The sequence below is a fragment of the Tachysurus fulvidraco genome, chromosome 23 (assembly GCF_022655615.1).
Source record: "Tachysurus fulvidraco isolate hzauxx_2018 chromosome 23, HZAU_PFXX_2.0, whole genome shotgun sequence".
Classification (NCBI taxonomy): domain Eukaryota; kingdom Metazoa; phylum Chordata; class Actinopteri; order Siluriformes; family Bagridae; genus Tachysurus; species Tachysurus fulvidraco.
The window spans coordinates 13,197,926-13,221,245 of NC_062540.1; the positions used below are offsets into that span (position 1 = coordinate 13,197,926).

General features: G+C 40.9%; 1 protein-coding gene across 13 annotated transcripts in view; it reads left to right on the plus strand.

Moving 5' to 3' along the window:
* The window catches only part of eif4g3b (eukaryotic translation initiation factor 4 gamma, 3b), a 33,471-nt gene that overhangs the window by 7,880 nt on the left and 2,271 nt on the right, over nt 1-23,320 (plus strand). For 3 of the 13 annotated variants that reach the window (XR_007139316.1, XM_047807432.1, XM_047807436.1), the window contains exons 3-31: nt 4,759-4,935; nt 7,324-7,416; nt 7,720-7,752; nt 9,214-9,234; nt 10,820-10,999; nt 11,754-11,868; nt 11,994-12,100; nt 12,192-12,317; nt 13,348-13,435; nt 13,773-14,531; nt 14,615-14,694; nt 15,384-15,603; nt 15,731-15,855; nt 15,951-16,070; nt 16,957-17,112; nt 17,222-17,419; nt 17,642-17,788; nt 18,039-18,275; nt 19,194-19,298; nt 19,390-19,534; nt 19,660-19,748; nt 21,351-21,453; nt 21,557-21,671; nt 21,748-21,962; nt 22,090-22,205; nt 22,306-22,478; nt 22,761-22,886; nt 22,986-23,067; nt 23,208-23,306. Coding sequence is in view for 12 of the 13 variants with exons in the window: in XM_047807432.1 (XP_047663388.1) it covers nt 4,759-4,935; nt 7,324-7,416; nt 7,720-7,752; nt 9,214-9,234; nt 10,820-10,999; nt 11,754-11,868; nt 11,994-12,100; nt 12,192-12,317; nt 13,348-13,435; nt 13,773-14,531; nt 14,615-14,694; nt 15,384-15,603; nt 15,731-15,855; nt 15,951-16,070; nt 16,957-17,112; nt 17,222-17,419; nt 17,642-17,788; nt 18,039-18,275; nt 19,194-19,298; nt 19,390-19,534; nt 19,660-19,748; nt 21,351-21,453; nt 21,557-21,671; nt 21,748-21,962; nt 22,090-22,205; nt 22,306-22,478; nt 22,761-22,886; nt 22,986-23,067; nt 23,208-23,306 (4,350 nt within the window). In the remaining variant the exon portion in view is untranslated. Of the gene's footprint in view, nt 1-3,462; nt 3,612-4,758; nt 4,936-7,323; nt 7,417-7,719; nt 7,753-9,213; nt 9,235-10,819; nt 11,000-11,753; nt 11,869-11,993; nt 12,101-12,191; nt 12,318-13,347; nt 13,436-13,772; nt 14,532-14,614; nt 14,695-15,383; nt 15,604-15,730; nt 15,856-15,950; nt 16,071-16,956; nt 17,113-17,221; nt 17,420-17,641; nt 17,789-18,038; nt 18,276-19,193; nt 19,299-19,389; nt 19,535-19,659; nt 19,749-21,350; nt 21,454-21,556; nt 21,672-21,747; nt 21,963-22,089; nt 22,206-22,305; nt 22,479-22,760; nt 22,887-22,985; nt 23,068-23,207; nt 23,307-23,320 lie in introns of those variants that run through there. The other 10 variants (XM_047807434.1, XM_047807433.1, XM_047807438.1 and 7 more) reach the window with 10 other exon arrangements.

The following is a 23,320-nucleotide window of genomic DNA, read 5'->3' on the forward strand; positions in this document are numbered from 1 at the left end:
ATATTTCTACATTTCGGAAAATAATTTGGTTTGGTAAGATGTCTAAATGTTCTAGTGCATTTCCTGTGTAATGACACTGTAGACTATGAATAAAAGATTGGCCTTCAAACAGCCATAGGTGTTCTTCCTGCAACACATTCTCATGAATTGACGTTTATTGACACAAGTTTCAAGACTGCTCCGAGCATGGCGGTCGTGTTGCAAGCTCCGAGTAGACTTTGCAGTTTTTTGTCAGTGCAATTTCTGGAGTTCGCTTCTGAGAATTTCACTCACCAAGGCCACATGTGCTGTGGTGATGTGACAATAGAAGTGACTCGACTTATTGGGACACTGAGTTTCAGAGCACTTACAGTTCCAGTGCTTATGGGTGTGAAACAGCTGTCAGAACTCCCACCAGTTTCCTCTCATTATTTCATTTACACATGTCTATTAGACAGTGGAGTTGGGAGGTCAAACACATCAAATTTAGAGAGCAAAAAAAAAAACAAAAAAACTTTAGATTCTACACAGGCATATCCAAAGTGCAATATCAATACTCCAAAAGTGTTGAAAGTCTGTTCAGTTGGCAGTATAAGTGGGCTCTTGGGGATTGCAACGCAGTAACAGCAACAAATTGTATATTCTTTACACCGAGTGTGGCTCATCTTGTGTTGATGTGTTGGAAGGAGGAACAATAGGCAAGCGTAAGAATCTCTGAGGGACTTTGACAAGGCCCAGATTGTAACGGCTAGACAACGGAGTCAGTGCATCTCGAAAACATCAGGTACCTACCAAAAGGTGTCTAAGGAAAGGCAAGGAAGTAAACCTGGGAGAGGGTCATGGGTGTCCAAGGCTCATTTGATGCACATGGAGTTTGAAGGCTAATCTGTCTGGTCCAATTCCACAGTAGCACAAACAGCTGAAAAGGCTGATGCTGGCTATGATAGAAAGGTGTCAGAACTCTCATTGCATCCCAGGTTGGTGTATATGGGCTACATAGCTGCAGATCGCTATTCTAACCCCTGTACACACCACCAGACCTAGGTTTCTTTTACATCTTCTGGATGTCCTTGTGCGTATATGTCACTTACCTGGAGAAGAGAGAGCTTCAGTATGGACTATGGATAGAAGGCAAGTCAGCTAAGGTGCTGTGATGCCTTGTGCAGTGTTCTGCTGGGAAACCTTATATGCTGGCATTCATGTGGATGTTGATTCTTGTCATTTAACATGTACAACCTATCATGGTAATGCACCCTGCCACTTTGTCATTTTCCTTAAACTATTCCTATTAAAATGTTTGCAGAGTCAACAAGATGTTGACTTGGCCTTGAAATTCCCCAGATCTCAATTGATTAGAGCATTTGTGGGATGTGTGACTCCATCTTACAATTTACAGGACTTTAATGATCCTCTGCTAATGCCTTAGTGCCAGATGCCATGACACACATTTAGAGGTCTTTTGAAGTCCCCTCCTCGCCATGGTAGATCTGTTTTGGTGGCACGTGTGGGACCTGCGCAAAATATTCGGCAGGTCGGTTTTAATGTTCTGGCTGATCTGTGTATTATGAGCAGTGCTGTGACTCAGTCTGTTTATGACCGAGCATGATGTGGTAGCTCAGTGGCTAAGGTGTTGGGCTACTGGTCGGAAGGTCACGGGTACGAACCCCAGGTCCACCAAGCTGCCACTGCTGGGCCCCTGAGCAAGGCCCTTAACCCTCAGTTGCTCAGTTGTAAGTGATTCTGGATAAGGGTGTCTGCTAAATGCCATAAATGTAAATATAAAATGAGACTAGTGAGGAGAAGCATGCTGACAAATCTGCTATTTTTCTTTTTTCCGTCCAATGGTCTTTCCTCTTGTACGAGAGTCATGTAAATTTTCTTACTACAACACACTTGTATTCAGTGTTTTACCACAAGAGCCTGAAATTGTGCTCAGAAGGAAAACTTTATTTATGAGACAGACGTTGGAGTTAATCTGGAACAGTCATATATCTAGAGATTGAAGATTTAATAAGCGTAAATTAACCTTGAACACCATTTTTTAATAGAAAATTATTTTTAAAAATAGTAAAATAAATGTTTTGATCAACTAATTGCAACCACTATTTCAGCAGAGGAAAAAATGTACAAACATTCCGAGAGGAGTTTCGGGTGATGTTATTTATGATGTTAAATGGTTTTATTCGTTGTTATATTAACACGATGTATATTATATTCAACCCCTCAACTTTTCTTGGGAAATGGAGGTACAGTAATGGCTTGACGTCTTGGGTCTTGGACCACTGCTCCTCAGACAGGTCGAACATCTGGTCCATTAGAGCAACTTCCGTACTGCTGAATTCATACTACCATTCCAGCTGAAGTGCCTTTACAACCATCCTCTAAGATCATGGAGGAGACTTTTCAGAAGAAAACATGGACCAGTCTTTGGTTACCTGGTATACAATGATTTCCTTTTGGTCACGGCTAAAATAGAGTACCATGTAGAGTAGAGCGGACAGGTGCGTCGTTACAGTTGTCAGAACTAAGCAGTGGGAGTCAGGGATTGTCTGCTGTGGCTATAGAACCGTTGAGGGAAGAGGGTCAGTGGTGTCTGGATAACTGAGAAGAAGGACAAACAGTATTAAATGTTTGCTTTTTTGCTCAGCTGTACTTTTGCAGTTGTGTGCTGCTGGCCTTGCGACGCTCTAGCTGCATGGCTGCCATCAGGTTCATTGCTTATATGCATTTTTTACAGCTTTCACTTTTTAACACAAGCTCCCACTCTGGAGAACATTTAAAATGGTTAGATAAACTTCGTAACCCATGATCAAGCTGTATAAAACAGGCTGCTATCTACCTGCGAATACAGCTCGGGAACAAAGAATCCTTTATTTCGTCATATTGTTTAGGCGGGTGTATGTGGGGTGGCAAGGGCAAAAGAAGAGTTTGAAAGTTTTGTATGCAGGTTAGCAACCAGGTTGAATGACTTATTGCATTTTTGTGCTATGAAACTAGCATCAGCTGTTTTGTCAGCGCAGTGTTCGGCTCTTAAATGTACCGTACAGCGCCGTAGTCGAGGTGGTAAAAAATGGAGAGCGTCATTTCTAGATGTGATTTGTTACTCATCATGTTTTTTAATGAGGCACAGAGACACACATGCTGCAGCATCTCCCAGTGCAGCCAAGGTAATCTCATTATGAGTTACAGTGGTGCCTCTCCAAATCCTGTCCAAAGGTCTGTTCCACATTACCTCTGTAGCACAACATGCTGTGACAGGTCTGGATGTAAAAGTAATTCACAAGACGCTTAGTTTGAGGCTCAGGTAACTGTTTGCCTCGAACAATAATGATGTTTGAATGGGTTTAGGGGTTTGATGAAACAAAAAACACAAGTATTGGATAAGATTTTGATACACTGGTGTCTCAATAAGAGTTATTTCTGGTACAGTAAAAAATGATACCTATTCCATTGTAGCTCTAGATTCCATTCAGAATTAAGAACTTTGGGGAGGTGTGTGTGTGTGTGTTGGAACACCTTTCAGTCCATAGCTCACTGACTGTCAGTGCAGCAACATACTGGAAAATGAAGTGCTCCCAAACACCAAACTTTAAACATTTTTGGACTCTTCCAGCTCCTGCTTGTTGCTAAAGGTAGGATCTGGTACATTAGTATGATAGTATGCTGGCATATTCCTTGACGGAAAAGTGAATTTAATCAATTTCAACATTACTGTAGCAGACCAAATGCAGCTGACGTTTCCTAATGAATTCCTAATGAAACAAGGATGAACGAAGGATGTTTGCATTTGTACTCGTGCAAAAATAGCTGCCAATGAATGTAAAACTTTAATCATATTAAGGTGCTAAGAGAGTGCAAATGAAAACAGAAATATTGAAATCTGATTTAGATAATTAACCGTGGCGGTGTTTGTTTGTTTTTTTCTGCTAATGGAAGCCATAAAACTCCTGTTTGTGAAAATCAGTCTCGATAAACATTCTCACCTAAACCGTGAAACGAGTGAGACGACACACGCAGCCACAAATGAAAGGCCTTGTTCTTTCATTTTAAAGCATTTTATTAATTATTTATCCAGCAAAGTCACTAGGTGCTTGGCTTTGGCTCGGATACGGCGCTAAAATCAACACCTGTGTGCTGCAGATTGTTGCAAGTTTCACTCGAGTCTAAAAACAGTTCAGAAGAACGTCATGCGTTCTTGTAAGCAGAAATTAATTTTGGAAGGATGTGGAAATATGAGTTAAAGTGTGATGCCCTCGTGTGTTGCAGGCGGTTGTCAGACAGCAGTAAGAGAGGTCATGACAATTGTTATTGAAGCAAGTTGCCATAAAATAAATATGACACCAGAAAAAGATGAAAAATAACATAATAGTAGGGAATAATGACCCCATTTATTCTAAATCCTGACATACAGCACTTGCAGTTATGTTTGGATATTGGAGTGGTTTGTTCTGTGTTTGTTGCAGCATTAATATGTAAAAAAATAATTTGTCAATGTTGTCTCGTGAAGCCGGAATATCTCATCACATGGCTTTAGTACTGATAACATTTGTCTCATTTCTAGCCCTAATAAATATTTGACCACAAGAACCGTGTGACTTGTTCTTCTCAGAGAAGTTGCACCACTTGAATCTAATATTAAAGATACTGCGTTTGTTTCCTCACCATGTAGCCCGACCACATCGCTTCTATTCATGGGGACACGGGTTGCACAACCTGGTGTTGTGTTGTTCATTCCTTACTTTGTTTTTGAATCTGTGCTTTCCCTTTGATACGTTTCAGGTTCAGAGACCCCCTGGCCCTCCTTACACAGCCCATGAAATCAGCAAGGGACACCCAAACCTTGCAGCTACGCCTCCGGGCCACGCCTCCTCACCCGGCCTTTCTCAGGTATCAGTTTCCACAGTATCCACTGCGCATCTGTATGGCCACCCTAAAGCCTGGGAGGCAGGAGGAGGGGTGAGTGCACCCATGCAGCTGCCTGACACTGTCTTTGTGTGTGTGTGTGTCTTTGTGTGTGTGTGTGTGTGTGTGTGTGTTTTTTACTTATTACAAAGGGCATTACATTCAGTTAGATTTTGAAGTTTGAACATAAGCCTGCCGATGCTTGCTGCGTTAAAATCAAGCTTTGGAATTAACACAAATGCAAATGAGGCTTCCGAAATTTTCATGGTGCGTGCTCAGGTGCTCCCAGTCTGATGAGTCACAGGTGTTTCCTCAGAGAAAACAACCATTCGACATCTCTGGTCATCAAAATAAATCACCAGAGTCACATTGTGATTCAGAATAGTGATTCAGAATAGCTTGTCTTCTAATATTAGCAACTTCCAAAGCTTCCCGTCTCTGTTACAGGAGGTGGCGTTGAGTAAAAGCTGGATATCCCGGATTTATTTGTAAATCTCTTGTACAAGCGGTCACTCAGGAAATTTCCTATTCAAGTCACACATCACTTAATTTTGGAGAAACGCTTTTGTACGTGTCTAATTGTACACAGTCAACTTCAACTCACATCATTCGTGATAAGTTTCTGCAGTTTAATACATGGGTTACGCTGTCGGGTTTAAATTTCTTTATTATACACAAATGTAATAAAGATTGTGTAAATACCACTTGTTTCACACTGATGGCTTTAATGACAGTCATGTCATGTAGGGGAAAATATAAACATAAATCTGAAATAAGATCAGTCATTTAATTGAATCCCATTGTATAAAAAAAAATGGATGTGTTCCTATGACTCGCCGTTTAATAACTAATTACTGCCTTTTTCTCAAGTACTATGTAAATATGTAAATCTTTACTATTTAAATGTTTACTGTTCTCATGCTAGATATGTATATATTATGTATGCATGTATGTACCGAGAGCACCTTAAAATCCACAACAAATTCCTTGTTTGCACACACTTTTAATCAAGATGATTCTGATTCTGATTCTGATCAAGTTGGTTCCATCTTCTTTTAACGCTGTGCAGTACCTTATTAGAACCTGACCTGAGTGACCAGTCTGATGCGTCTTATTCCGATGCTGTCTAGTGTGTTGCGTGACTTCCTGTGACACCCTCATGCGCAAAGAAATTCTGGCCCAGAGTCACAGACACATGGCTTTGAAAAAAAAAATGCACAGCAAAGCACTTTGTCCTCGATATCACCTGGTTACTGTGTTCTTTCCACTTAGCTTAATTCGCTAATCTATTTAATTTTTTTTTCTAGTTTGGATTAAGTTTCTATGCTGTTAAATAATACATTTTTTATTGGCATAGACGTGTGTGAAACAACCTGTTTGTCATTTCAACTGCGTGAGCTTTGCGGACTGGGCGTCGACCAAATGCAAATCAGCTGTCGTGCAAAACGCTCGGTAATTTGCGGGTGATCGGCATTCATCAGCATAAGCACACAAGTACACTGAAACTTTTGAACAGCCTGCAGATTCGTTCGGTTTCATTTACACCCAACTTTAATTAAAGATCGACGAACGAGGTCCATTGTTGCCAATGAGTTTTAGCACAGAAATCACTTTTCTTGGATCATTTTTATTCTCAAAATACCAGTGGTTTTGAAAATGCCCTTTAATTTGCTTGCTTTGTTTGTACTGGGTTTTTAACTGCGTTTGTGCATGCAGTGTGTCATGTTGAATAATTTACTGGAGAGAGCAAGTTGTCATAGCAGGTCTGGCGTATTCTTGTTACTGAAGTGTGTGTGTGCATGCGCGCGCACGCGTGCGTGTGTGTATCGTCTTCTCGCAAGCATACACTCAAGCATAAATACTCAGCGCACCCAGCTGATTGTCTTTAAAATAGAAAGACAGTCATGGTGACTCAGCTGTTCTGGAGCTTGTTCCGCTTCTGAGCCGAGCGCTCGGATTTCCACTCTACGCCTGCACAGCTTTGCCTGCAAACACTGCTATTAATAGTAAGTCCAGTTTACATGCTCCTGAGGCTAGAGTTTGATCATGCAGAGCCATCTCTGAACAGAGAGAAGAGTGAATGAGGGCTTGAGCTTACCTCTGTTGCTCATCTGACTCTGCAATCCCTGTGAGTCTGCTGTCTGTGCCTCTCACTCTCGCTATCTCACTCACTCGCGCCCTCCTGAAGGCAGCGCTGAGGAGATGGCAGATTTGTCTGTGTCAGCAGACCGCAGTGTACTCAGAGGCAGGGAGTGGGCATTCTTGCTTTGTCACCTGCACACACAGAAGCTTGCACAAAAGCAGGTCAAACGTGGTCTGTTGTTAGAATTCTCACACCATATTTTTTCCCTCTGTTTTCTAATCATTCTGTTCTGTGCTTTTTTTTTTTTGGTTGTCCTTTTCTTTTAACGCCCTTCCTTTTGGACACCCGTGACGCTGCAGTCGCCGTACACACCAGGTCAGAATGCTGGTACAGCCTCGCTGGTCTACTCAACACAGACACAACAAATGAACGTCCCGCCTCAAAGCCGCCCGGTGAGTATGTCCATTTCAGCAGCACTTACACAAATTAATTAATTTATTTATTTATTTATTCATTCATTCATTCATTCATTCATTCTCATTTTATCTGCTAGTTACTCAGAAAGGCCTGAATATGTCTGAATACCAGAGAGCTTTTCTTACTGCTTTTGCTGTGTTGTGATGCAAGTGTAAACATGCTATGCTTTAGGCTTACTACCTGTCTCTTGTGGTTTTAAAGTGTTTTTCAGTGTGATTTCATCTTTCTTTCTCTCTTCCTTCCTTCCTCTGCTCTCTGCCATGCTCACCCCTGCTCAGTTTGCCCCAGGGCCTCGTCCCACCCATCACCAGGTAACGTACGCCGTTGCAGCACAGCACCTCATATTATAGACTATACTATGTTATCGTAGCTAAAGCTCACTAAAGCAATGCGCAGTTGCCAAAGTACACACCTTCTATTTGCTCATATTGATTGTTCAGTGCTGAAGATTTGCACCCATCTTATTCGTTCACCTCCTTAGATCAGTGTCCTTGTTGAAATGATTATAGCTTGTTAGAGATGTGTGGACTTTGTATGAATAGGAAGCCTGGTTGAAGTAGATGAGACAGGATGGGAGGTGGCTCAGTACACCCTAATTCAAAACTAGATCAGCATAATACAGTCTTAACGATAAGCACACATACAGCGTCTGCATAACGACTTCACCAAAGGTTAACCTTTCTGTAGAGGGTCTAGAGGAGGACGTGTCAGAAGCTCAGGTGTCTGGGACAAGCTGATTTCATGGCTCAGACAGTTTTGGAATAAAATATCTGAAGAAAGAAAAGTTGTCAACGAATTGCTGAATTTTTGTCAGGAAACATCAGAAACGTTAGAGGAGTGCACAGTCACCTTCCTGTACTTGTTTGTTTCTCTCACTGCGTATTCATTCAGTGAACTAGCTAACTAGCAACCAATACATTACTAACGTCTGTTAGCTGATACTTTTTTAGGCTAGTCAGTTAGGTTTCTAGCTAACCAAAACATTGGACCGCACAGCACATTGGATTTTCCACTTGCCTGCTGCTGTAGCGTTTGCTCTCCCTCAGGGATGTAAAACTTGGTATTGACGATAAAGGTTTGTATTTTACTTTGGTTATTTAGCTGCGTTATAAAATCACGAATAACATGCACTAGTATGTAGTGTTGCTTTCTCTAGTGAGCGTTACTTATTGGCTCTGGCATTTCCTTTGAGAAGATCAACATGGTTTATTCAGGTATTATAAGAAGGGATTAGTCAGGAGGATCACTGGAAAATGTGAGCATTGATTTCTGCATGATAGCTGGCTTCTTTGCCACAGCATTTTTTCATTCGATGATTTAATAAATGATGGTGTTATGTTTATATTTAGAGGATTGTCATCAGTGTATTTGTGCTCCTTGCAGAAACACAGTACTTTAAACGTCCTCGTCTGCTATTCGCTCTCTTGCACTCCCGTTGGAGACGTTTCAGTGAGGAAGTAGCCTGCTTAGTTGGCTGTGTTTATTCAGAATGGGGGTTAGTGGAGCACGTTTGCTCAGGCCTCATGCGGATGATGACACAAGGCTTCCTTAACAGCACACTGCCTGGTTCTGTCTTTAAAAAAGAAAGAAAGAAAAGAAGAAGCAGAAGCAGCCTGAAAGTAGAGCTGATCAGATTGCAAACTCTTTGCATGCTCTTAATGCTACTGATAGCTCTTTTGTATGTGTGTGTGTGTCTTAGTCTCTCTGTCCCTCCATACCAAATAGTTCACAGTCCCATTAGACTCTCTCTTTTTCCTGCTTCAATTTTCAAGGGAGGATTCAGACCCATTCAGGTAAATTGCAGTCTTAAAGAAATGCATGGCATGAAGTCACTATTCCTCAGTGAAACTTAGTTATCTGCCCCGTCTTCCCTTCCCTGTGCACCGCAGCCGTGCTCGAACAGCCACTCCCACCCCCTCACCCCAGAGGAAGCCATTTTATAGGGCTGCAACAATTATTCAGTAAATCCCTTCACTAAATTACTTTGAAAATGTGTGGGAAAAAGCAGTGTGGTGACTTTTTCCTCACAGCACTTAAGTTTTTATGTTTCTTTACTGAAGTGTAGTTTACATCTAACTGACAGCATGGAGCCAAATCAAGTTAGTCTGCAAAACCTCAGGAAAATATCCAAAATCTGTGATATGTTAAAGTTCGATGTAGTACGTGCCAGGATTTTTCAGCAAGGGAACCTTTTAATGAATTTCACATCCTCTTAAGGACGTACGTTAGCAGACACATGACATAGACTATATAATCTGATGGAAACAAAGTTAAGGAAATTATTATTAGTATTTTGAAGCTTATTGATGGATTTAATGATATTCCACACACGTATCATACGGCTTATATTCTGCTGCTGTCTATTGTCATTACAATAAATTACATTTTGAATATTTCTTACTATTATGCGATATTTGGGACAGGGAGAATAATTGAATAGGAAAATTAACGGTTGCAGCCCTACCTGTATTTTATTTTATTGTTTTAATTTTTAACCCAAGTATTTTCCTCTCTTTTTTTTAACCCAAGTTTTTTCATAATCATTTTAGACATGTTATGCGTCCTTCATTAAGCCTTCCTACCTGCATTCCAAGAGCATTACGAGAGTGTCGGAAGTGGCATTACATTAGCCACTTATCCATGATTATTGCAGTTAACACTTGTAATTGGAAAGGCATCTGATTCGCTGGAATGAGCCAAAAGCAAAGTAAGACCAGTATTGTTTTTGCAGTTCTTGGTGAATTTTCTGTAAACCATGGCCGTGTCTCTGTTTTACCAGAGATCTCTAAACTGAAAGTAAGTCTGACATCTGAGATGGAGCCCAGCAATAAAGGGGCTTCTCCATTAACACTACCTGTTAGAACAGGGAAAAAAACCAAATTGTCCTTTTACCCAAAGCCACAGTTGCTGTTGCTTAATGAGATATGGTGCAGTTCAGTGGCCGAGTTTCTATTAGCTTTCGTCAAATCAGAAAAATGTGTCTGAAGAACATGTACAGTGCACATCAAGATTTATAGAGTTTCTTATCACTCATCTTTGTGGCTAATGCAAACACATCAAACATTTGTTTTGTCCACTTTTCGGGCTAGTTTAATTGCCCCTGTGAGTTGTATTGCATGTCAGTTTTAATATATGAACTTTTTTTATTTTGTATCTTGCATGTTTTAATAAGTAACCTAGAGCCTTTCTGCACCTGATCAAACAAGCTTTTAAAAAGTGGTTCAATCTCCCATCACATTCTGAGAACCGTAGTTTTGCCTCTAGTGTCCACAACTTGTAAATGAACCACTCCATAGGTCTTTGTGCATTGATTTTTGTGCACGATTGAGCGTGTCCGTATCTGACTCTTCCACTTTCTTCTGCTTTCGTCTCTTCCAGTTTTTCCAGAGAACTCAGATGCAGCCTCCACGGCCCACCATTCCAAGCAACAGCCCTTCAATTCGACCTGCTTCTCAGGCCCCGAATGCCACTGTATACTCGCCGAGCCCACCCATCATGATGTCCATGACACCCATGCCCTTTGCTTCCCCCCAGGCTGCGCAATACTACATACCCCAGGTTTCAAACCGATACTTAGACCTCTAATTAATTACTTTACATTTGTATTTGTATTGGGTTAGAAAAATGACTAGAAGCAGGGAGGAAAGACATGGAATTGGAAACTGAAAATGCCAAGTCTCTGGAAACAGGTTTATACTACTCCCTTGAGAATGGTAATAAAATTACGATTAGCAAACAGTAACAGAAGAATGGTGAACATAAGGTAGTCAGTAAGGCCTGTTTTACAGTGCAGCAAATGTGATTCATGGCACCACCGTGTGCAATACACTCTCATATCAATCAATATCGAGGTTTAGTAAAACAAACTTCTCTTATTTTCCCTGAATACATACAGTATATTTAAGTATATAATATAAGTATATAGAACATTGCTACGTCTTTCTGTCGGCATAAAAAAAGACATATAGACACTTTATATGTAAAGATACTAATATTGCTACACATACATTTTGCACAGCAATTTGAAACATCACTGTAATTCCTAGTACACCTTTAAGATAATTCATAAATAATTTGCATGGTGTAATGGAACCGTGTTGGGGCATGTAGAGACCTGATGGAGACGGTGTTTGAGTTTATGGGTATGGAGGTGGGGAAGGTCAGGTGTTGTGTGTACTATGGTGTTTAGCAGTTAGGACACTGTATATCCTAACTACAATAGGTCCTGGTCTTTGTCTACATCAGTCTTAAATAGCTATTAGAATTACTCAATGTGCCAGGCTTATAATTGCTCTTTCCTGATCTATTACAGTATCGCCACACTGCTCCTCCATACGTGGGGCCTCCTCAGCAGTACTCGGTTCAACCCACAGGACCTAGTACTTTCTATCCTGGACATACCCCTGGAGAGTTTCCACAAGCCTATGGTGAGTTCATCCTGCTTTTTCACTTATACTTAGAAAAATCATCTTTCTTCTGATTGGTTGCTAATCCATACTGTTTACATGTTAGACTCTAACTGTAAGTGATACTGTTTTGCTGTTGCCGTTAGCTCCAGGGACTCCATACTATGCTGGTCAGACCATGTACACCCCGTCTCCATCCATAATAGTGCCTACACCGCAGCAACCTCCACCTACAAAAAGGGAGAAGAAAACAGTGCGTGTGCTTTCTTATTGCTTCAGTACTGATTCGTTTACTAAGTAATGAGCTTATTTATGTTCGACACTGCTATTTTTTTCTCATTAAGATCCGTATACGAGACCCTAATCAGGGCGGCAAGGACATCACAGAGGAGATCATGTCAGGAGTGGGTGGGAGTCGGAATCCCACTCCACCGGTGGGACGGCCCTCCTCCACCCCAACTCCTCCACAGGTAACGTATCCAATTACACACACGCAGAGACGACGCTGCTCCTTCGGGCTAATAGCTCACTTATAAACCACTGAAAGCAGCCGCACTTTTATTGTAATGATAATCTTCACTATTCGAAAGTGTTCCTGCATTAATAGGATTTATTACTGAACACGCACACACACACTTTGGCCATATTTGAAGCTCCCTGGCTTTGGCCTGATTTTCAGCTTCCATGTGATTTTTCTAAAATATTTATTTATTTATTTATTTTCATGCCAGTAAGTGACTAAATCAAACTTATAGATCACCTTTCTCCAATGAAAAATAATGCATCTATATACTTTATCTGGCAGTCCTTAATTTTCCATTAGATGTGGCCATTATACTGCTTTCAAATATCCTTTTTGGATTTGTTTTGATATTTCACTTGTCTTACCTATTCTTTCATCGACCTTCATCTTTGTTCTGCCTCACAGCTGTTTGTTCCATTCTGATTTCCCATGCTGTTCTCTATACAGAGATGTCCCAAGCAAATGCTGCATAAAAGTGATGCAGCGCAAGCTTAGACTCACAGCTACTAGGGGGAAATCTTTCTCTGTAAAGGGAACGCACACTATTGCCTTGTTACTCTTACTTTGTGTCTTCTCTCCCTAAATGTTAACGGTGTTCGTGTTTCCTCTTTTTCCCCCGTTTCTCTTGTCTGTTTGTTTAATCCCCCAACCCACCCCCACCCTTGTGTGGTGTCTTTCTTGTCACACCACTTCCCCAATTTTTGCTTGGTGCCTGTCTTTTGCTTTTTCCCATCTGGTTGCTGTGTCCCTTCATTTTTCTCTTTCTCTGTGACTCTTTATCTTTATCATCTCTGTTTATGCTGCGTTTGCCTTGTCCCCGCTATTTGCCCTTATTACCATTTTCCTCCCACCACTATGTCTGTTTCACGTATGTGTGCAATCTCGTTTCCCTCTTTTATCCCTTCTTTCTATTTCTCTTTTGCTAGTTTTTATGTCCTCACCCTCATTATCCTCACATTTTCTACCTCAAATCCCAGCAGCCGAACCAGGTAGTGGAACATGGGCATGTCATCTATAATGTGGACAGTGCCCAGGTCCTCCCTGCTCCTGTCGACTTGAAACCAGGTCAGTCCCTGCCTTGCGCTTCCTTTTACCCCTCACACGCATGACCATTCGTCTTGTAAGTGGCCCGGCACTTTGCACATCCCTTCCTAATGTTTTTTTTCTTTATTAGTAGTTGTCCCAATAAACATCTGCACACATTGTGCTGTATATATTCTCTCATACATCATAAATGTATTGTACATGCATACTTTTTTCTTAGTTAAAAATACTACTATTGCATATGATGATACTGAATATGACAATAATAATATCATGGTGCTTGTTTTTTTTTCACCTTTTTAAACTAACAGTGTGTCTTTTTTGATGTGCCTATGTTTTCTGTCTATGCTGGCTACAGATGACAAGCCAAAGCTTGAGAGTGCTGTACTTAAACCTTCATCACCAGGACTGTGTGCTGTGGAGCTTCCTGTCCAAAGGCGCCAGCCCAGCAGTCCTGCCCCTGACCCACATCCCCCAGAGAAATCAGAGCTTCCTTCTTCGGACCCAGAAGTTGCCCAGAATGTAGTTCCAGACTCCGTTCCATCTCTTAGCCCCCCAAAGCCCATGTCAGCAGAGGATGCAGCAGAAAAGCCCACCCCTCTAGCAGAGCCCAGTCCTATACAAGCTGTCACACCAGAGCCAGATAAACTAGAGCCTGATCAAGTGCCACCAGAGGTGTCGGCTTCTGCATCACAAGCTCCAAAAGCAGTCAACGGGTTGGCTGAAACAGACGTCATTCCTCCTCGTGACGAGCCCGATTCTCTTCTGCAGTCCCAGTCATCCACAGAGCCTAGTACTATACTGGAGCCCTACAGTTTGGATGTGAAGGCTGCAAGTCCACCAGCTTCAGAAATTGTTTCTTCTGGCACCTTGGCCCCTTCCCTGCCTACTGCCAATGCTGCTGCTGCTGTTGCTGTTGTTGAAGCTGCCACTAGTGCTGTTCCCACACCTCCTCCGGGTCTTACTCACCCAGGCCAAGCTGCTCTAGAGGCAGGTCCAGCCCAGACAGCCTTGACTGGGCCAGAGTTAAGAGATGCTGAAAAAGAGCCAGAGGTTACCCAGGAAGAGAAAGAGGAGACCACATTACAATCCAACCTTAGACAAAGCTCAAGTCAAGGTACATAGCAAATACACGAGACATTGTAATATGATGTAACCATAAAGTTTTTTGGAGTTGGTGTTTATTTGTTGGTTTTACAGTTGTATCTAGTTTACCAAAGACCTGGAAAAAGCCAAAAGAGGACACCCTTATGGAGCAGGTCCAGTGTCCTGACAGAGAGGTGAGACTAGGACACGTTGCTTGTCCTACATTGTGTTTTTATTCATTTCATTTACAGTTTTTTACGTATTGGTTTAATTTTAATTTCAGATATCTGTAAGCATGGCAGTGCTGTTATCTGTAACAAAATATCGTCAGATGTGGTTTTTATATGCAGCTTGTCCATTTTTTTTGCCCTTAGCTTAATTTGTAGAAGTTATTGAAGAATGCAGTAAAAATGACTTGGGCTAAAACCACAGCAATTCTGTGTCAGTAGTAACCAATGCACTATACTGGTAGCACAAAACGTTTATACTTTCAGATATAAGACTTAGTTTAAGGCAGCTTCAGATCTTTTAATGACTCATGGCAACACAATATAAAATTTCAGCCTCTGTGATTTGTCAACTGCCCTTTGCCTTTCATTCTTTTAGACATTTGTGTAACCAGGTTTTCTGCTTGTTTCTCATAACAGGGAAACATGTAGTAAGTTTGTATTTGTAGTAATTGCGCATAAGTTACAGATGCAGTAGGTAGAGATTGGGTCGAAAAAATTTGGTACTTTGTTTAATTAGCTTTATATTTATGCTGTCCCTCAACTCAAGTGCTGTTGTGGAACCTACCTTTAGACTAGAAGTTCACAGTCGCCCCATATGGTTTTACGCCAATACAGGCTTAAAATTTGTGCACGAATGTGTGTGTTTGATAAAGGATACACTGGAGCCAATCATCGAAACCAATACAGTGGAAACTTCCAGTTCATCATCTGTGGCTGTGGAGCATCAAGCTTCAGCCGAACCAACCGTAGAGGAGAACGGAGAGCAGGAAGCAGAGCCACTAAAGAATGGACCCACGCACAGTTCTGAGGCTGAAAACAGCGACGGAGTTCTCACACCTGCACTGGAAGAGCCCAACAGCAACACAATTCAGAGTGAGACCCTCTTCTTCTTAGCAGCCTTTTTTATTATTATTATTTATGTATTGTTTTTAAAAAAAAAAAATAATACATATTGAAATTATTTTGAAAAATCATCTATTTTGCTCACATCCTCCCTCAGAGCCGGAGCTGAAGAATGGGAAGAGGCTATACAATAGAGACTTTTTACTGGGCTTCCAGTTCATGCCTGCCTGTGTGCAGAAGCCAGAGGGGCTTCCGCCCATATCTGATGTGGTACTGGACAAGGTAAACCTCCTAATGCGAAGCTTACTAAAAATTCAAAGCCGTGAAGGGAATAGCGTTTGACAAATTGTAGCCTGTCTGTCAATCTGATTTTACAGATAAACCAAAATAAGTTGCCCCTGCGGCCGGACCCACGGGGGCTCATCTCCAGAGGCCCAGACTTCACCCCAGCCTTTGCAGACTTTAGTAGGATGATACCTTCAGGGAGAGGAGCACCGGTGAGTTTCTGCCCACACCCCATCTTCTTGCACAAGTACACGAGTGCGCTTTGTTGTGTGGCGTTAACAATGATGAATATAAGCGATGAGTACGTCTTAACAACATAATTGATTGCTAAATTACTATCCAGAAATTGCAAATTGATTTTCTGTAACCTGACATAAAATCTAAAAATGGAAAACTACCTATAGCTCGTAACATTTAAAACGTGTCTGTGGTAAACTGTATACCATGAAACAAGCCGGTATAATATTAGTTGTAAGCAACCCAAATGATGCCTAGTGTGCCAATATTTTAGTCTTAGACACACTGTCTCCAAATCTTTATTTATTTATTTATTTATTTATGTACACTAAATTCTGTCCATTCTGTGGCTATCTTGACAAACAAAGGTCCCAGGTAGTTATTTGCAGTCTCATAAAACCAAGCTCTTGTCTACTTGAAGGATGAATTAAAAGTTTCAAACACAGATTTTGAATGGATGTTAACAGTGTGGTTCTTTTTACCGAGAAACAGGATTTATGTAATACAGCACCCATGTTGAGCTCATGTACTCACTGCCCCATTCATATTTGAAGCAGTGGTCTGCCTCTTCTCATGCCGTCTCTGCTGTCACTGAGCAAGCTGACTTATAGTCCTGTCGCCCACACAAATCTCAATCTGCATCATTCTGTTGAGCACGTAGTGCAGGATGCGCAATATGGAAAGACAGAAGACTGTCTTGAAGTATTTTCAGTATTGTGACACTACTTTTATGCAGTCTACATTTTTTTTTCTTTCTCCTCAAGTGCTTTCCCAGAAAGAAAAATGCCAGTTACTGATACATACATACAATAATACTAACCCTATTTTGCTTAGATATAATTGCCGTATTTACCCTTTTAGCTGCTGAATCCGAATCTTAGACGGCCTCCACCACGTAAGATCATCATGAACGTGTCTGTAAACGATGAGGTACAGCTGAAGAAGGCTGAGAACGCCTGGAAGCCTGGCTTGAAGAGAGAGAGCGCCCCAGAGGACACCGAGACCCAGAATACTCAGGTTCGTGCATTACTCTGCAGTTGCATGGTATAATATTTTATGGAAAAAATTCACGTCGTATGCTGATTTTGCTTCGGATGTAGTCATGCTGATTTCATGTGTTCTTCAGGAGCTTTTCCGGAAGGTGCGCAGTATCCTTAACAAACTGACACCACAGATGTTTAGTCAGTTGATGAAGCAGGTGACAGACCTCACCATCGACACGGAGGAGCGCCTTAAAGGCGTCATTGACCTGGTTTTTGAGAAAGCCATCGATGAGCCCAGCTTCTCTGTGGCCTATGGCAATATGTGTAGCTGTCTGGCTACTGTGAGTAACACATTACATCACTGTTGCTATTTTACCAAACCAGCCGTGCAATTTACGGTTCAGTTACAATTATTGCCTGTGATTAAAGCATGTTGCAAATTTAGACTTTATTTCGACTGGAGCTCTATTCCAGAGTTTGGCTTATTATTTATTTATTTTCTCTTTTTTTGTATTTTTTTTTGTAGTTATAGCTAATTTTGAATATGTATTTATTTACTTTAGTTAAAAGTGCCCATGGCAGACAAGCCCAACAGCACTGTGAATTTCCGAAAGTTGCTGCTAAACCGCTGTCAGAAAGAGTTTGAGAAGGACAAAGTGAACGACGATGTCTTTGAAAAGAAACAGCGGGAACTGGAAGCAGCTGCCTCAGTAAGCACAGTTCCTCTCAAGAGGCTTTCTTTTCATTTTTTAATTTACATATCTCACAGATTACAATAAACCTGCTGAAATTGTGAATGATGCTTCAAGTAGATAATCTGTTATCAGGCATGAAGCAGTCCTTTTGTAGAATTTGTCTTTCATATGTTTATGTGGAATATTTCTTCCTTCAGTGCATGGACTGGTTTTAATGAAGCGGCTCTCTTTTTCTTTAAAAAAAAAAAAAAATATCTGATTTCAGACCAGTGAACGTGAAAGGCTACAGGAAGAGCTGGAGGAAGCGAAGGACAAAGCTCGCAGAAGATCCATTGGTAACATCAAGTTCATCGGGGAGCTATTTAAGCTGCGAATGTTGACCGAGGCCATAATGCACGACTGTGTGGTGAAACTGCTAAAAAACCACGATGAGGAAAGTCTTGAGTGCCTCTGTAGGCTCCTTACAACCATTGGCAAAGATCTGGACTTCGAGAAGGCCAAGGTACTCAAACAAAGTTAGCTTTTTAGAGGATTTGAATTGTTTGGAGTTGTTACACTTCACACCCTGCAAGAGTTGTGGACTATTCTAAATTTAATAAATAGCATATATCATTTCATTTATAGTAAATATGCAATATTTTGATTATGGGTTCCACCCTTTGTTTTAGGTCTGGCAGTTATTAATAATTATTCTCTTGTTTTTGCATGTTTGTTTTGTAAATTGTTTTATACATATCAGATTTTACATAATTGCTCTTAATCGTGGTAATTGTTAAAAGGTTCCCAGTTGCGTGTCATAAAATTAGTGATGAGTCCAGACAGTCTGCAGTAAAAAAAAAAAAAAAAGTGAAATCTACATCTCTCTCTCTCACGCTCTCTCTCTCTAGAAAGAAGTAGAAGTAGACAAAGGTGTCTTTACAGCTAGCGTGCTCTATTGCCAGCATATGAACTAGTATTTAGCAGCAGTAGTATTAGTAGTGGTGAGATTAAACTTTATGTGGTTTAGATTTCTTGTTCTGCTGCTGGTGTAATACACTGTTTTGTAAATGTTCCTGTTCCTATAAATTAAGATCCTTAATTTTTAACCGACCACGTGTTAAGACAGCACTTGCTTAAAGACCAAAAAGTCTGTTTCCTGCAGTTTAATGTTGGAACTAGCTGTTCCGAGTGTAGGGGATGTTCATGTTCATGACTCTGTAACACCAGTGAACAAATAGCTGCTGTTTAAAACTTGCAGCTGTATTCTCATAAGGCCTGTAAATGCCTTCGACTGACCATAAAGTTTCCAAAAAGTTGAACTGTGGACATTAGTGCTACTTTAGGTTAGCAACAGAAAGGCAAACCAAAATATCTAAAAACTGTCAGCAGGATAGGTATTGGAGCACTAATGTTGGGTCTGATATCCTTCTGTTCCCATTAGCCACGAATGGATCAGTACTTTAACCAGATGGAAAAAATAGTGAAGGAGAGGAAGACTTCATCACGGATTCGCTTCATGCTCCAGGACGTAATTGACCTGCGTCTGGTTAGTGAATGTCTGTCTGTGTGCTTATGTTTAACAGTAGCAGACAAAAATTATTAGGAACAACTAGTTGATGTGTGATTCCTTGTTTCAGCATAACTGGGTATCACGAAGAGCTGATCTGGGGCCCAAGACTATTGAGCAGATCCACAAGGAGGCCAAAATTGAGGAGCAGGAAGAGCAGAGAAAGGTTCACCAACAGCTGCTATCCAAGGACAAGAGGAGACCAGGTCAGAGAAGTCATGTGTTATAGGCTAATCCTCTTTACAGCTTAGTCCCCTTTCTCTGTAAGATGAGTGTTACAGCACTTACCCAGCACACTATATATATTGTATATATGTTCTTGTTTCTGTTTATTCTACAGTCATTTCAAGAGAGGAGACCTGGAACACTGTGCCTGTGCCTAAGAACAGTAGAACAATAGACCCCAATAAGTTTCCCAAAATCACCAAGGTACTGACTTTGTGTGGAGGGACACGGTTTTCGCTGAAAAAGCAATTTAGTTTTTTTAAATGATGACCATCTTTACTCAATATTTAAAGCTCTAGATATACAATAACGAAAACATTTCCATTACAAATATATTACACAATATTTTTGTTTTGTTTAAACATACCCAAGAGCTCCACCTGCTGGTGAAGGTTTTTCACATCATTGACTAGTTTTGTACAGTATATACCTTTTTAAAGGGTTGTCCTGTCTATAAACTTCAAAAAGCCCTGTGAAAACACTTCATCTGTCTGTCAAATAAGAAAGATGTAAATAGCAATGAGTGGTGGTGAAAATGCTTTGGCATCTAATTAGGGCTGGGCGAAAAAACGATAACGATATGTATCGCGATAGACACGTGATCGATATCAATAAAAAATGTGTTCGATAAAACGTTCGATATTTTTTTTTCTTCGTCGGAAGAAAACAGAGGTTGCAAATCAAGTTTGGTTGCATTAACAAAGGCACTCGCTCTCTGGTAACCTAGCAACGTAGGGAGTGACACGCTAAGAGCCAATCATGTAACAGTATCATGTTTGGTTGCATCATATCGTTGTCTCGTGCTGGTCTGATGGAGTCCTCTTCACTAACCGGCGACTGATAAGCAGTAAATGAGCCGCGGCGAGCGAGGAAATTGTAAATAAAAGAGGGAAAGTCAGCTCGCCAGTATGGCAGTTTTTTGGATATTATATGTCTGACCGTAGTCAGACCAATGTCATCTGCAAATTATGCAATAGCACTAAACTTGCAGTAAATTCGTAGTTTTCTCTATGTTTATATTTAACACTTTTGCACTATTTATAACATTTTATTAAGCATTTCTTAGATTTTCTTCATTTTGCACCTTAAATGTTAAGAGATAATTAAGTGTTCATTGTGACTTTAGACTTATGTTTACATTTTAATTATTTGAGTTTTCCTGGTTATTGACATTTCTGTCTTAATAACTGAGGGGATTATGATCAGAGGAAGGTTAAGTTTAAAATAAAAATGTTTAAATGTAATATTTTTCTCCTGGTCCTTATTTTAAATCAATATCGACCGATATGAAACACTGATATCGTGATACAGTTTTCAGCCATATCGCCCAGCCCTAATGAGAAAGTCTATGGGAATCTGTTATGTGAAAGCATGTTCTGTTGTCACAATGTAAAACAGTTTTCCTTAAAATCTAAGTTGTTACTTGACTCAGTCTGATAGATTTGAAGTGGAATTCCAGCCTCTAAAGGTTTCTAATAAACTGCTGTGTTGGCATTGTCATGAAAAGAAAATGCAGCTCTAACCTATCAAAAAACAAATAGGAAACTTAAACTAGAATGAAAACAACTACTTGAAATGAGCAACACTTTGACTTTCCTGTGGGGAAGCAAATGAATGGATTTAATACTGTGCAGCTTTGGGCTAAACATTTTTTAGAAGATGTTAAACATTTTTTAGAAGATGAAGGCATCAGGCATGCGAAGTCATGCTGCTCCTTCAAATAAGGTGGAAGGCTTGAGAAATATAAATCGTGCACCTTGAGTATCTAGTAAGCGTAATCTAACTGCAGTGTGTGTGTTTGTGTAGTCAACAATAGATGATAAGATTCAGCTGGGCCCGTTGGGACGATCACAGCTCAGCTGGGTGAAGGGCAGCAGTGGAGGAGCTGGAGCCAAAGCCAGTGAATCAGGTTAGAAGTGAATGCTTTACATCGTAATCCTTTCCAAGCTCTGGCTTATTCATTTTGTGAAAAAATAAATAGCAAATTATGATTGTAGATGTTGTTCTTGCAGATATCTTGCGTCCCAGCAGCCTGAACCGTTACTCACCACTTCAGTCCTCAGTTCCATCCTCTGCCTCCACTCCATCCGCCTCCCCTGACATTGACTCTAGAGGAGGCCTGAGCAGGTACTGTGCAACACTTCGAAATCCGGTGTTTGTTAACTTAGGCTGTGAAGTCACAATTATGTTGTGTGTTTCCCAGTCGTGGAAGCTTAGGACGGGAGCGCAATGATAAACCATCGATTCTGGGTCCCTCACGGTCTGGCCCTCCATCTGTGGGTGGGCCAGGGAAGGACGCTGCTGAGGAGCAGACGCAGGAAGACTTTCACAAGGATACGCACGTATCCGACACCCCTAAACTGCAGTCCAGTACAGCTAGCGGAGGCAAACTGGAACGCAGCCAATCCAGGGAATCTGGTGAGCTGCTAATTTGGGCCCAAACGAACTTAATACATTCCCTTATTCAAACTTGTATGTTTGCTGTAGCATCAGTTGAATGCACAAGTATTATTTCTTATGACACATCATGTCCCCTGTGTGGCAGTAAAACTTGAAGCAATGCCAGGCCCTACTACAGACAAGCCTGCATTATCAGAAGAGGAGATGGAGAAACGATCCAAGTCCATTATCGACGAGTTTTTGCACATTAATGATTACAAGGTTGTTCTGTCAAACTGTTTCATAACGTGGATCAGTTATATTTTATTACGCTTTGTCCTTACATTGTCACCCTCACATCACTGGTCATGCTTATGTGCAGGAGGCCATGCAGTGCGTAGAGGAACTGGAACAGGCCACGATGCTATACGTTTTTGTGCGGGTGGGTGTGGAGTCCACGCTGGAGAGGAGCCAGATCACGCGTGACCATATAGGCCAGCTGTTCCATCAGCTGCTGCAGGCTGGAATCCTCTCCAAATCTCAGTTCTTTAAAGGGTGAGTGTCACTGCTTACCACACAGCTCTGTCTAACTGTGCCTCCTGCTAGCACTTAGAGGCACAGCTGTCTGATTCATGAGATGTTGAGAGCTTATTCATGACCAAAGGGATTTTTGTTGGTTATCTTACTAATGGACTTATTTTTACAGATGCCAGTCTTTTATTATTTATAATAACAAGTATCACAATCCTCATCAAAATACGTTTTTCCTGTCTCTTTTTCAACTTTCCATTCTTTTATCTTTTCTTTTCCCGTCTTTTTGCCTTTCCTCGTTTTCAGGTTTTCAGAAATCCTTGAAATAGCAGATGATATGGCCATTGACATTCCTCATATATGGCTGTACTTAGCGGAGCTAGTTAATCATTTGCTCCGGGAAAGAGGAATCTCTGTGAGAGAATTATTTAGGTATGGTTTCGTTTATTTGGGTCTCGACAAACATCATAATCTATATACGTTTTTGCCTTAAAGCATTCTAATTTTGTTTTATTGCTTTTTTCCCCACAGTGAATTTAGCAAACCATTACTCCCTGTGGGAAGAGCTGGCATATTATTTTCTGAAATATTGCACCTTCTATGCAAACAAATGGTAAACTAAACGTTTATATACAATTTACAAACACAAACGATGACATCCTACAATTTGACATGGTTCTATTTATTTAAAATGCGGTCAGTAAATGAATACTGTGGTGATGTAATTGTAATCGTTGCTTTTCTGTGCTTTAGAGCCATAGGAAAGTGGGGGCCTTATGGAGGGACTCTGGACTGAGCTGGGCTGATTTCCTTCCTGAATCAGAGGATGTGCACAGCTTCATTACTGAGCAGGTGAGCTCTTGCCT